Source organism: Arvicola amphibius, chromosome 5 (assembly GCF_903992535.2).
Source record: "Arvicola amphibius chromosome 5, mArvAmp1.2, whole genome shotgun sequence".
Taxonomy (NCBI): Eukaryota; Metazoa; Chordata; class Mammalia; order Rodentia; family Cricetidae; genus Arvicola; species Arvicola amphibius.
In genome coordinates this window covers 109,203,441-109,216,904 of record NC_052051.1, presented here as the reverse complement: position 1 = coordinate 109,216,904, position 13,464 = coordinate 109,203,441, and the positions used below count along the sequence as shown (strand labels likewise).

Below are 13,464 nucleotides of genomic sequence, written 5' to 3'. Positions count from 1 at the left end.
CGCTCATGTCCTAGATGCAGGAGGATCAGGAGTGCAGGCTCATCCTTGGCTATATAGCGAGGTGGAAGCCAGAGGAAAAGATATGGAGAAGGAAAAGAAATAGGGCTGGGGAGCTGACTCAGTGGATGAGAGCATTTGCCAAGACAGATGGTGAGGACTGGTGCCTGAGGCTGTCCCCTGACTTTCACACATATGCTGGCACTGTGCACACGCATGCATGCACACACACACACACACACACACATCAAAACAAAACAAAAAGCAGATGCTACTACTGAATGATAGCTCACTAGAGAGAGCAGTTACTTTTCTTCATTTAATCCCCAGGTATGCCAGTCCTATAAAGTATCGATTATTATGTTTATCAATCAGAGTGAACACATATGCGGGAGCTGGTTTTCAACCCACTATGCTGACTCAGAGAGTGAGTTCCTTTCTTATTCCTTCCTGTGTCTGGAATTAAACTCCAACCCCGGTATGCGCTAGACATGCTGAGCTGTACCCCCAGCCCAAAGAACAAGTTTTTGATCCATGACCTACCACGAGCCCTGATGGAGCTTGGGGAATAGGGAGATGGCTAGTCTGGTAACATGGCGCTGCCCAAGTATGGCAACCTGAGTTCAAGATCCCTAGTGCTCTCATAAGAAGCTGGTGTGACTGCAGCTAGAGAGACAGCTGAGCTGTTAAGAGCATGTACTGCCCTTCCAGTACACAAGTTCGATTCCCAGCACCCATATCAAGCAGTCCACCAGCACCTGTAACTCCAGTTCCAGGGGGACCCAATGCCTCTGTCCTCTGGGGACATCTTCACTCATCTGTACACCCACAGACACACATATTTAAAAAATAATTCAAATAAAAGCTTTTCTTTAAAAAGCTATGTGCCAGTAACCTTGGCACTGGCAGGGTAAGAAGATTCTTGGATCTTACTGGTCAGCCAGCCCCGCCAGCCCCACCAAATCAGTGAGCTCTAAGTTGGGGAAAAGACCCCGATTGAAAAAGAAAGTGGAGGGGCTAGAGAGACGGCTCAGCCATTAAGAGCCCTTGCTGCTCTGCTTCCGAGCACCCAGTCCAGCTCCATGGTATCCAATGCCTTCTTCTGGCCTCTTTGAGCACTACACATAAAAAAATTTAAAAATTTTATTGTGAAATTATTGAAGAAGATCCCTGATACTGATCTCCGGCCTCTATCTCCACTCACATACATGTGCATGTATACCCGTGCCCTCACCCCCCCCCCCCGACACACACACAAATGCCTATACAGATGTTTACATACAGACAGTTTAAAAATAATTCACAGTATCTTTTGGCCCAAGGCCTCCTCCAGTTTCATGCAATGAATTAAGCAAAATCAAAAGGAATTACTTAAGTAGCAGTGACAGTAGCCAGGGAGCCACTGCAGAAGTCCAGGAGGTCACTGAAACATGAGGCCCCATGTTCCGACTAACCACAGAGGAGTCTAAAAGCCTCCACAGCCCTGACTGTGTGGACAACCCAGAGTCAGGGAGGCTTCCTGATCTCCAGAGGCCTGAGCTCCCCCGAGTGTGTTAGGTAGTGGCTGCTGGGTAATTGAAGCATAGCAGCTTAAGACAGGGCAGACTGGTTCCTTCTGAGTCGGGAGTGGCTTGGATGGGTTTGAATCGGAGTCTCTCGGAGATGCTGCCAAACTGTCAACTTCCACTGGAATGATCTGTAGGATTGACCTGAGTCCACCCCCAAGATCATGGAACGGTACATCGGTCCCATCTATATGGTGTCTGTCCTGAGCTAGCTAAGAATCCCTACAACATGCTTTTTCTTCACACTGAGTGATCCAAGAGGGAAGATGTAGTGTCTAGTCTTGGAAGTCACACACTTTGTGAGGCAGGGGCATAGCCAGAATGGGGATGTCGGGAGATCACATCGGAGGCAGATAGCCTTCCCAGTGACTCCAGAAGACAGTCTGTCCTCTAAAGGGTGGACATAGAGACACTGGACTGACTTCCTAGGGTCGGGTCTCAGTTTTCTTTCACACACGTTTGTTCCATAGGCCAAGCAAGCCCTGCCCATTCTCCAAGCCATGTTTGTTCCATCAGCCAAGCAAGCCCTGCCAATTCTTCAAGCCAACATTTCACACTTAGTTTCTGTATCCCAAACCAGCTTTACCCAGACAGAACTGGTACCTGGCCCTGACTTGACCTCAACCCAAGCTCAATCTCATACCAAGCTCTAATTTGGGCAGCAAAATCTCACAGTGATGTCATGGTGGCAAGGTGCACCCTCTGTCCCCACTGTGCTACTGGCTTTGTAAATTGAACCAGAAAGTGACTGAATGTCAAAGACAAATGCCCTAGCCCTGGTGGCTACAGGGTCAACCCCGTGAGCACTAACACTCCCTTGGTTCCTTGTCTGCTTCCACAGAGAATAAACAGCTGGGACCAAGAGTCCTGTGATATCTCTTCATAAAGCCAAAGTGGTCCTCATGGATCACTGGCCGGATGAGCCCAGATAGATTTGTCTGTCTTGGCTTGGTATCGAATTGGTGTGGGGTTCCAGGAGGGTCACAGCTGTGCTAACAACTGTCCGTGAACTTCTAGGTGGCCAGAAAACTGAATACTGGTGAAGAAGCATTCAATTCTGATGTCCCTGTCTCAGAAAGACCCATGTCTAACCTGGAGAAGGTGCACTTCATTGTGGGCTATGCCATCATGCGTCCCGGACTCAGGTCAGTCTACTCTGGCTTCTGTTCAGGACATCAGGCCACTTCACTGGCACTTAGCCCATGGTGGCATCATCTTATTATCTGCCTAAGGTTCAAGCTCTTCTCCTACTCTCTGGTCTGGGCCTCTTCTAGATAAGGCCTTGGCATAGTAGATGACAGAGCCATCCAGGGCTCTCTTCCTGACTTATTAAGAAAGTTGTGAGATGGTTTGGTTGGAAAAATGTTTGCCAGACATGCAAGATGACCTGAGTTTGATCCCCAGAGCCCACATCACAAAATAATAATATAAAAAAGCAAATCATGGCCGGGCGGTGGTGGCGCACGCCTTTAATCCCAGCACTCGGGAGGCAGAGGCAGGCGGATCTCTGAGTTCGAGGCCAGCCTGGTCTACAAGAGCTAGTTCCAGGACAGGCTCTAGAAACTACAGGGAAACCCTGTCTCGAAAAAACCAAAAAAAAAAAAAAAAAAAGCAAATCATGAAAAATAGTGTGAACTTGTAATCCCTGTGCTGGGGAAGTAAGGTCAGGGAGATCTCTGGGACTTGCTGGCCAAATAGTCCAGCAAAACCAGTGAGTTCCAGGCCAAGAGACCCTGCCTCAAAACAGAAATGAGTAGTATGGAGAGCAACCAAGGAAAATGTCTACAAGATCACACACATTCCTGTGCACAAGAGGGGAGTGGGGAAGACCACTGGTCAAACCCAGTTCTTGCTTTTTGTTTCTGTTTTTGCTGGAGAGAGATTTAGTACAGAGCTTATTAATTTTTTATTGAAAGATTTTTTTAAACAAGATTGAATTTTAATATGATTCCTCCTATAAACCTTGGTCTCTGTAATAAGTACGCCTGAAGAATGTAGTAACTGTTTTCTAAAGTTATTTTCCCCAACATGATTATTTTTATTTATTATGGTCAGTTTTAAGACAGGTCCATATAGGCTCGAGAATCACCCGCTTCATTTTGTTGTTTTGTTTTATTTTTTGAGGCTCACTGTGTAGCCCAGGCTGGCCTGGAACTCCTAATTTTCCTGCCTCAGCCTCCCAGGTGCTGGGATTATTCTGGCTCTGGGTCTTTTTTTTTCCTTTTTTTTTTTTTTTTTTTTTTGGTTTTTCGAGACAGGGTTTCTCTGCAGCTTTTTTTAGAGCCTGTCCTAGAACTAGCTCTTGTAGACCAGGCTGGCATCAAACTCACAGAGATCCGCCTGCCTCTGCCTCCCGAGTGCTGGGATTAAAGGCGTGCGCCACCACCGCCCGGCACTGGCTCTGGGTCTTCATTTTAGTGCAGGCTTAATACAGGAACCTGTAAATGTGAAAGTTCTTCATTATATTATATATGTTAAAATATATGTGCTTATATTATATATACTGCATGTACAATTTATTTTATAAGAAGTAGGAGTCTGGGTTACCTCACTCAGGATAATTTTTTCCTACTTCCATCCATTTACTTTCAAATTTCATAATTCTTTTTAACAGCTGATTGATAGTCAGTTTAAATGTGACACATTTTCTTTTTCTATTCTTCTGTTGATGGACATCTCGGTTGTTTTCAAATTCTGGCTTTTATGAAGAAGAGCAGCAATGAACAAGGTTGAGCAAGTGTCTCTGTAGTGGGATAAAGCTTCCTTTGGGTATCTGTCCAAGAGTGGACAGTTGCATCTTGAATCAGATCTATTCTCAGCTTCCTGAGGGACTGCCACAGTGATGTCCATAGCGGCTGTACAAGTTTGTACTCTCACCAGCAATGAATGAGTGTCCCCTTACCCCACATCCTCCCCAGCATACGCTATCATTTGTTTTATTGATCTTAGCCATGCCAACTGGTGTGAGATGGGATCTCAGAGTAGTTTTGATCTGCATTTCCCTGGTAAGTAAGGATGTTGAACATTTCTTTAATTTATTCTAGATCATTTATATTTCCTCTTTTGAGAATTTTCTGTTTAGATCTGTACCCCATTTTTAATTGGGTTGTTTGTTTTCTTGAGGTCCGGGTTTTTTTATTTCTTTATACATTTTTAGATACTAGCCCACCATTAGATGTGTAGACAGTAGAAATCAACAGTAGGCAAGAAAGAACGCACACAAATTCATGAAAGCTAAACAACTCACCACTGAATGAAAATTGAGTCAAGACAAAATCGGAAGAAGGGAATTAAAAATTTTTTAGAATTAAATTAAAATGAAAACAAAACATGCCCGTATTTTTGGGGCAAATTGAAGAGGCAAGCTCATAGGACTAAGTGCCTACATTTAAAAAAATGGAAAAATTTCATCCTAGGTATTTCTTTTAAAAGATTTATTTATTTATTATGTATACAGTGTTCTGCCCAGAAAAGGGCACCAGATCTCATGATAGACAGTTGTGAGCCACCATGTGGTTGCTGGGAATTGAACTCAGGACCTCTGGAAGAGCAGCCAGTGCTCTTAACTTCTGAGCCATCTCTCCAGACCCATCATGGAATTTCTGGTAAATTGACACTCAAAAGTAGACACCACATCCCCTCTCTTCTCGCTGCTGGAGGAGGTGGCCATCTCCAGAGCATGGAGTAGCCACTTAAGGCAGAGGAGAAGAAAAGTCATTTGAAGTAACTGTGAGGTTGAGGGAAGCAGGTTGGCCTACACATGAACCAGGGAGAGGACCACAGACAACAGCAAGGGCAAGGAGGCCACCCTGGGCAGAGGGGGGTAAGAGGAACAAAGACCCAAAGGAGGGGATATCTTGGAAAGAGGACTGAAGGCCACACCCTGATTAACTAGGAAGGGGGAGCGGGAAGAGGGCACCTGGAAGACATCAGGTGATGGGCACTTTCCTAGGCTGTGCTAAGACTGGGAAATGTGGGATCCTCCATTGCCGTGTGCCTGAGCGCCCCGTTGTGCTCCTCTCTCAGACCCTGTGGTCTGTGTCTTTCAGAGATGAAATCTACTGCCAGATCTGCAAGCAGCTCTCTGGGAACCACAAGACAAGCAGCGTGGCCCGGGGCTGGATTCTGCTCAGCCTCTGTCTGGGCTGCTTCCCTCCCTCAGAGAGATTCATGAAGGTGAAGAGAGCTGAGCTGGGGTGGGACTGGACTTGGGAAGGGAGGCAGTCTACAGCAGGGACAGGCCCTGAGTCCTGAACCCTGGACCAAGACCAGAAATCACAGCTAGCAAGTAGCAATGCAACACTATTCTAGGCCTCCATTTTCCCATCTGAGAGGATGCTTTCCTTGGCTCCTTTAAGCCCCAATGCAGAACTGCAGGGTCACTGCCTCTGATTCCAGGCACAGAAACAGTCTTCAAGACTAAGTTGGAGATGGGCTGGGGTGTAACTCAATTGTTAGCATGCTTGCGGAGCATGCGTGAAGCCCTGGATCCAATCCACAGCACCACATAAACATGCAAATGATGAATGTCTGCAGCGGTCCTGCAGAGGTAGATGCAGGAGAAGCAGACATAACTGTCCCACAAGAGGTTGAACTTACTGATGGACAGTTAGGGTCTATCCTAATGTGACTAGAACTCAGAGCTTCCTCTATGCTGGGCAAGTGCTATCAACTGAGCTACACCTCCAGCAATGAAGAGTTTTAAGTTGGCTTGGGCGGAAAACAGAAGGCACCTCCATTCTAAATGTCCTCTTCTTCCCGCCGTTTTCTCACTAGTATCTGCTGAATTTCATTAGTCAAGGGCCAGCCAGCTATGGGCCCTTCTGTGCCGAGCGCCTACAACGTACCTTCTCCAATGGGGTGCGCTCAGAAGCCCCCACCTGGCTGGAGTTGCAGGTAGGTGCTGAGAGGGATGGGAGACGGGCAGTATAGGGTAGGACACCCTTATCCTTGGCTCCTTCCACCTTCTCTATGGCATCTTCTTTTTTTAAAAAAAATCACTTATTTGTGTGTGTGCGCGTGTGCGCGCACGCATGACAGACAGAGGTCAGAGAACAGCTTGCTGGAGTCTTCTCTCTCTTACCGTGTGGGTACCAGGAACTAAACTCAAGCCACCAGACTTGTAAGAAGTACCTTTACTTGCTGGGCCATCCCATTGGTGCCTCTGTTGCACTTTCTGGGCCATTCCTGGTACTTAGCACAGCATATCCTTCAGTCCGCCTTCCTGTTTCCTTCCTGTCTCCTGCCCACCTGGATAGAAGATGCAGCTACTGTTCTTTGTATGGGGCACAGATTGCTCTTAGCTTCCAGAAAGTGATGGCCCTGCGAGTCGGCTGCTTTTGTAGCTCTGCTGTCTCAGGAGCTGGCACCACCTCTCCCTGCTTTGTCTCAGACCCTGTGAGTTCCCACCACCTCAGTTACTCCAGACACCCAGGAGAGAAGCGTTCTGACTCACACGGTGCCCTGTGCTGCCCCACATGGAGACAGCAGGCCTCCTCTGGCTACATTTCTTCCACGGTCTCTCTTCAGTTCCTAAGTCCACAGCGCTTCCTCCCATTCACCCTGAGCTGTTGGTGACAGTGAAGCCACTCACATCCCCACAGTGCTATGCTGAGGACCCAAGGGCTCAAACCGTTGATTGAGTCAACCTCAGCACCCTGGGTTTTCATCTGAGTGTGGCCAGTTATGGCCTGCAGGCTGCACCGCGGGGGATACAGAGACCACTATGTATCAAAAGTCCACGACTCACCAGCTACAAGTGGGCAACACAGACCATTGAACAGGGCATCAAGTCTCAATACCCTGGTATTCTGAGGGCCTCACCCTCAGGACTTCACAGGGACAAGCAAGCTTAGGGATGGGAGCCTCTAGAGCCTGGCAGTTCTGGGACCAGGACTACAGGCGCCATCTGTCTGTCCCCAGGCTGTCAAGTCGAAGAAGCACATCCCCATCCAGGTCATCCTTGCCGCCGGAGGGAGCCTGACTGTCTCTGTGGACTCTGCCTCCACATCCCAAGAAGTCTGCCAGCACATCGCTCAGAAAGAAGGCCTCAAGGACCAACTGGGCTTCTCCCTCCAGGTCGCTGTGTACAACAAGGTATCAACGGGGGGGGGGGGGGTGTCTTAGCCTACACACGGCCTTCCATACACACCAGAGCCAGAGAACCCGGAAGCTCAAGTCTGTACCTCATTAACCTGCCCTAGCTGCATCTCAGCCATCATACACACACTCATAGGCATGCACATCCACACACATGTGTGCACAGACATTCATATGTACACGTGCACATATATACACACATCAGAAATGCCCCATACGGGATGTCCAGTCCTTCTGCCTGCATATTCTTAGGCCAACAGTTGCATCTTTATCCAGACAGGACCAGACATGAGCCTTCCCCACCTCACCCCCAAACTCATGAACACTAACTCTTGCCCGGGAGAGTCTAACTCTACCTCCTTTGGGAGAGTTTTTGGGAGCGATGGAAAGACTATGATCCTTATAAAGACATCTTCTGAGGGCGGAGGAGACAGTTCAGTAGGTAAAGCATGGGCAGTAAACATGAGGACCTGAGTTCAATCCCCCAGAATCACGTAAATAATCTGAACAGGGTGGCATTTGCTGCAGTACTTGCCCTAGGTTCTGTGACAGATCTTATCTCAAAAACTAATATGTAGATCCATTAAGGAAGACTTGCCACCCACCCATGACCTCCTCGAGCATGCAGATGCACACATATATATATGTACATACAAAAAGGGAAAAAAGGAAAGAAGCTTCGGTGTTCAGGTGGACTCAGGAGTGGCTTCTTGGCTGACACAGGGCATCACAGTCTCTGTCTTCCACACAGTGTTAGGGTCTTGGCACATACTAGCTGCTAACCTCTCTTGCCCCCAATTCTGGCCTCAGTTCTGGTCCTTGGGCAATGGCAGTGACCATGTGATGGATGCTGTGGCCCAGTGTGAACAACTGGCCTGGGAGAAGGGAGAGAGCCAGCGCCAGTCCCCCTGGCGCATCTACTTCCGGAAGGAGTTCTTCACCCCCTGGCATGACTCCCGGGAGGACCCTGTGAGCACTGAACTCATTTACTCCCAAGTACTCCATGGAGTGTGGTCTGGCGAGTATAATTTTGAGAAGGTGAGGAGCCCTGAAAAGTAGCCCCATTACTGGCCTGTGGCCATCGGGATACTCCATAGCAGAGGGACCCAGAGACAACGAAAGTAATAAAGAATGAGGCAGATAGGAGGCAGAGGGATGAGAAGGTAGTTACAAGGGTCGGCTGTGGGACCTAAACTGGGCACAGCCACCTCCCCGCAGGCCTGGCCTGTCTCTTCTTCCTGTAGGCTGTAGGTTTGTTTGGGCATCTAGGATCCTGGGCACCCACAGCATCTGGCAGGGAAGGCCTCCCTATCTGCCTCTCACAGCAGCCGCTCCACCAGGTCCTGGGGACCAGGAACGTGGCCCTCAAACCCGAGGCTGTAACCCAGTTGGTAGATTGGTCCCTAGCCCCACATAAACTGAGCCTTGTAGTGAACACCTGGAATTCCCACAACTATAGGGTGAAGGCAAGAAGAGCAGGAGTTCAAGGTTATCCTGGGCTACATAGGGAGTTTGAGGCCAACCTGAGATACATGAGATCTATACTAAGCTCGGGGGAGGGGTCCTGGAGAGGTGGGGACAATGAGGAAGAAAGTGTAGAGGAGAAAAAGGAGGGGAGGAGAGGGGAGGGGAGGGGAGGGAAGGGAAGGGAAGGGAAGGGAAGGGAAGGGAAGGGAGGGGAGGGAAGGGAAGGGAAGGGAGGGAGGGAGGGGAGGGGAGGGGAGGGGAGGGAGGGGAGGGGAGGGGAGGGGGGGGGGAGGGGAGGGGGAGGAGGGAAGAGGGGAGGGGGAAAAGGGAGGGGAGGAGAGGAGAAGGGAAGGGAAGGGAGGGGAGGGGAGGGGAGGGGAGGGAAGGGAAGGGAAGGGAAGGGAAGGGAGAAGGGGAGCCTTGGGTCCACATCTGGAATGTATAAAATGCCAAGAGCTCAATCAATGGGGTGTGCTGTGGTGCTGTGGCAGCAGGTGCAAACACTGTGGCATACCAGGAGGCTGCTGGGACCCAGCAGCCACAGCCATCCCAGAGATCTGCCTGATAGGACGGCCACTGTGCTGTCTTGGCATGGAGGACTGTAACCACTCAGAGCTGCAGTGCTGGGGAGAGGTTAGGATAGGTGGCTGCTCCTGCTTCCTACCTCATCTGAGGGGCCGGTAAGACCCACGGCGCTGAGGCAGGAGCAGCCTCACGTGGAGACCTGCAGGCCCTTATGCCTCTCACGCTCCCGTTGTTGCTGGCACACAGGAGGAGGAACTGGTGGAGCTGCTGGCCCGGCACTGCTATGTGCGGCTTGGGGCCACGGTGAATAGTGAGGCTGTTCGGGAGCTGCTGCCCAGCTGCATTCCCGCCAAGCTGTACCGGACCAAGTCTCCAGAGAAGTGGGCTAGCATTGTCATGGCTGCCCATGCCAAGGTCAGCTGTGGCAGGCTGGGCACTCTGGCCCTGAGCCTTTCTTTGAGGCAGTTTGAGAGGGATTGGTCCCTTCCCCCATAACTCTCCCCATGTGCCAGGGCTTGGGAAGCTTTAACAGACACAACCCTGACTCAAGGGACAAATGTCTCCTTTGGCTCAACACCTCACCACAGGTGCCTGTCACCTGCTCCCCTCCTCCCTCTCAGTCTCAGGTTTGTCTGCCCAGCAGCACCTAGCTGGCCCTGTCTTCAGGGCCAGAGATGCCACAGCTGCTGGATGCTGACGATTCTGTGACCCTGGCCTAGGCTCATCATTACTTCCCTTCATGCTCACCCCCACGCCTCTCAATGTCCCCTCACTGGGCACATGGGAAATCTTAGGTCAGCGTGTAGACAGACATCTTCAGTGTTTGGTGCATGTGGCAAATGGCCAGTACACCCTTCCTATATGATGTGGCCCTGGACAAGTTTAAAGTCAGTGCATGAATGTTTCAAAGTAGAAAGAAGAAATGGTGTTTGGTCCATCACAGACACAGCATGGTGGAACATGTTAGGAAAGGAAAAGACAAGCCAGATAAAGAAGGGAACTAGAAGGAAGAAAGAAACAGACACCTCTGCAAGAGGTTCTCAAATATGAAGAAAGCCAGAGTGAGGTACCCAGGAACCAGGGACACACAGCAAGACAGTCCTCATAGGCATGCGTTGGCGACAGTGAGCCTATGCTTGTCATCTCCTATTGCTGTGACGAGACAGTGTGTAAAAGGAGGAAGGGGTCTGGGGATGGCTCGGTGGATAAAGAGCTTGCCGTGCAGTGCAAGGCTGACAACCTGAGCTCAGATCTCCAAACCCATGAAAAGCACATGTATAAAAAAAAAGCACATGGGAAAAACCCATGATAGCACAAGTGTGTGCAATCCCAGTGCACACCCACAGGGAGATGGGAGGCAAGGATAGGAGCGTCACCCAACAGAACCCTGGGAGGCAGCTAGACAAGCACATGCCACAGTGAGCAACAAGAGACCTTGTGTCCGCTTGATGGAAGGCAAGGACCAACACTGGAGGTCCTTTGCCCTTCCATATGGTGGGGTGATGGAGGTGGTGTCTGGGGTTTTCTGCTCCGCATAGGCCCCGTATACCCAGTCCAAAGCCACGCCACTGGCGGTGAAGGAGCAGACAGTGGAGGCTGCCCGTTTGATGTGGCCCCTGCTCTTCTCCCGGCTATATGAAGTCACCACGCTCTCCGGTAAGAGCATCTGGTGTGGTGGTATTGGGGAGGATAGGGGGCTGCCCCGGGTGGCCAGCATGGCCTTCACTCTGGGTCACCTTCTGGCCAGGTCCCAGCCTTCCCAAGACACAACTGATTTTGGCCATTAACTGGAAGGGGGTGTACTTTCTGGACCAGAAGGAGAGGACACTGCTGGAGTTGTCCTTCGCAGAGGTCATGAGTCTGGTTGCCAACAAGTAAGCCTCAAGTCTGTTACTTCACAACCTGAGTCCTTGGTTTAGATGTATGTGGAACTCAAAGACAGATATGGAGAGGGGGAACTTGCTGTCCTCAGGAACCAGGATGCAGTAGCCAGACAAGGATAGCAACCACAGCACGTAAGCACACCCCGACTCCTAGGGTTCCAACTCGTAGGGATTCTTCTAAGAAATCTGGGAAGTCCTCCCCCGGCTCCACCACAGCTCCTTGGTCACAGTTTCAACAGGTGGCCTGCACCAGGTACACAGTACCACCACTCCCTGGGGTCAACTGCCCAGCACCTTCCTGGACAATCGACATCCTCACAGCATCCCTTGCTGTATTAGTGAATTGTCTTGTTGCCACACAAAGCTACCTAGCATAAGCAACTTAAGGAAGTAAGGTTTGTTCTGACTACAATTTGAGGGTCCAATCCATCATGGCAGGCAAGGCAGGCAGCTGGTCCCATTGTGTCCACAGTCAGGAAGCAGAGAGAGAGGAAGGCTGATACTCAGAGATCTGAGCTTATTGGAATGCTGCACCCACACTTAGGGTGGGTCTTCCCACATCAGTTAGTCTGGTCTAGAAACCCTATCCGGTACACCCAGAGGTTTGTCACACAGGCAGTCTTGATGCTAACAAGGCCACAATCAGTATTAACTATTAACCCATTCTGTAGAGAAGTAAACTGAGGCACACCAGCTGGGCGACTGTCCCAGGGTCCAGGGTAAGCCTATAACATTCTGTGTGGTGTTCCTCACTATCTACCATACATGCAGGGGAATGGTGCACCCCACTGCCTCAGGCCCAAACATCTGCTGGTCACTTGTCCATCACCTAAGATACTGCCTGGGACTTGGACCAACCTGGATTCAGACCAAGCTCTTTCGAGGACCCTGGAGGACTCCCTTGTTTCCCCAAATGTAGCAGTAGAATTGTGACCTTCTCAAAGGCTGCTTGGGGGCTGAAACAAGAGAGAGTAGGGCAGACTCCAGGTCACACTGCATGCTTTGTGCCCTCAGGGAGGCCCCAGGTGGTCAGAGACTGCTCCTGTCCACACTGCATGAAGAGTATGAGTTCGTCTCCCCCAGCAGCGTGGCCATTGCAGAGTTAGTGGCCTTGTTCCTGGGAGGCTTGAAGGAGAGATCTGTGTTCGCCATGGCCCTGCAGGACAGAAAAGCCACAGGTGCCCACTGGGAAAGGGATGGGGTGGCAGCTCATAGGTCTAGTGGATAAGGGTGGCTTTCTCGTATCCACAAGACCCAAAGCAGGGCTTAGAGATGCAAGCGTCCATATTCTGGGGTCAGCAAGGTCTCCATCTGAAGGGGGTAAAGGAAGACATCTTACTTACACATAAATACCAAGGCCGCTAATGCTTCCAGTTATTAGCAAGGTTAACTCATACCTGGAGGAACTTACACACCATCCCCACAACCACCCCATTGTCCCATTCTACAGACACCAGACCAAAGGCTCAGAGAGGGGATAATTCACCCAGCACCACACAGCTACCATGAAAGCCCTTACTCCAACAAGAGCTGGGCTGGAACCTATAGACCAGTGTCAGGCTCCAGACCTCAGCCATAGACATTGATTACATTTGCAGGCAAACTGATTGAAAACCAGATGAAAAGGCTCTGTAGGAGCCTTAAACTCTGTGAGGAGCATCAGGCCAGAGAGGGTTGTCCTGAAACCCCGTTAGTCCTCACTCACGGCCACCTATGAAATATCAGAGGCTTACAGATCTGCACACAGGCTCAAAGGTCAGGTCATAAAGCATTCTGGTCAGACATGTGAACCCCAGCTGTGTATGCTACCTCCTGCCCAGTTCCCACCTGGCTCCTAACCAGGCCCCAGCAGTCTATGAGGCTGGAGTTGCAGTAGGAATTCCTATGCCTCACCCACCCAGGGCACTCAGGTGACATTTCTGCACCAT

General features: G+C 50.2%; 1 protein-coding gene across 1 annotated transcript in view; it reads left to right on the top strand.

The window, feature by feature from the left end:
- Positions 1-13,464, top strand: part of Myo7b (myosin VIIB) — a 67,941-nt gene that overhangs the window by 45,621 nt on the left and 8,856 nt on the right. Inside the window, exons 26-34 of the mRNA XM_042055159.1 lie at positions 2,580-2,707; positions 5,612-5,738; positions 6,339-6,458; positions 7,485-7,658; positions 8,472-8,699; positions 9,900-10,067; positions 11,192-11,309; positions 11,401-11,527; positions 12,551-12,714. Of these exons, the coding sequence (XP_041911093.1) occupies positions 2,580-2,707; positions 5,612-5,738; positions 6,339-6,458; positions 7,485-7,658; positions 8,472-8,699; positions 9,900-10,067; positions 11,192-11,309; positions 11,401-11,527; positions 12,551-12,714 (1,354 nt within the window). The remainder of the gene's footprint in view (positions 1-2,579; positions 2,708-5,611; positions 5,739-6,338; positions 6,459-7,484; positions 7,659-8,471; positions 8,700-9,899; positions 10,068-11,191; positions 11,310-11,400; positions 11,528-12,550; positions 12,715-13,464) is intronic.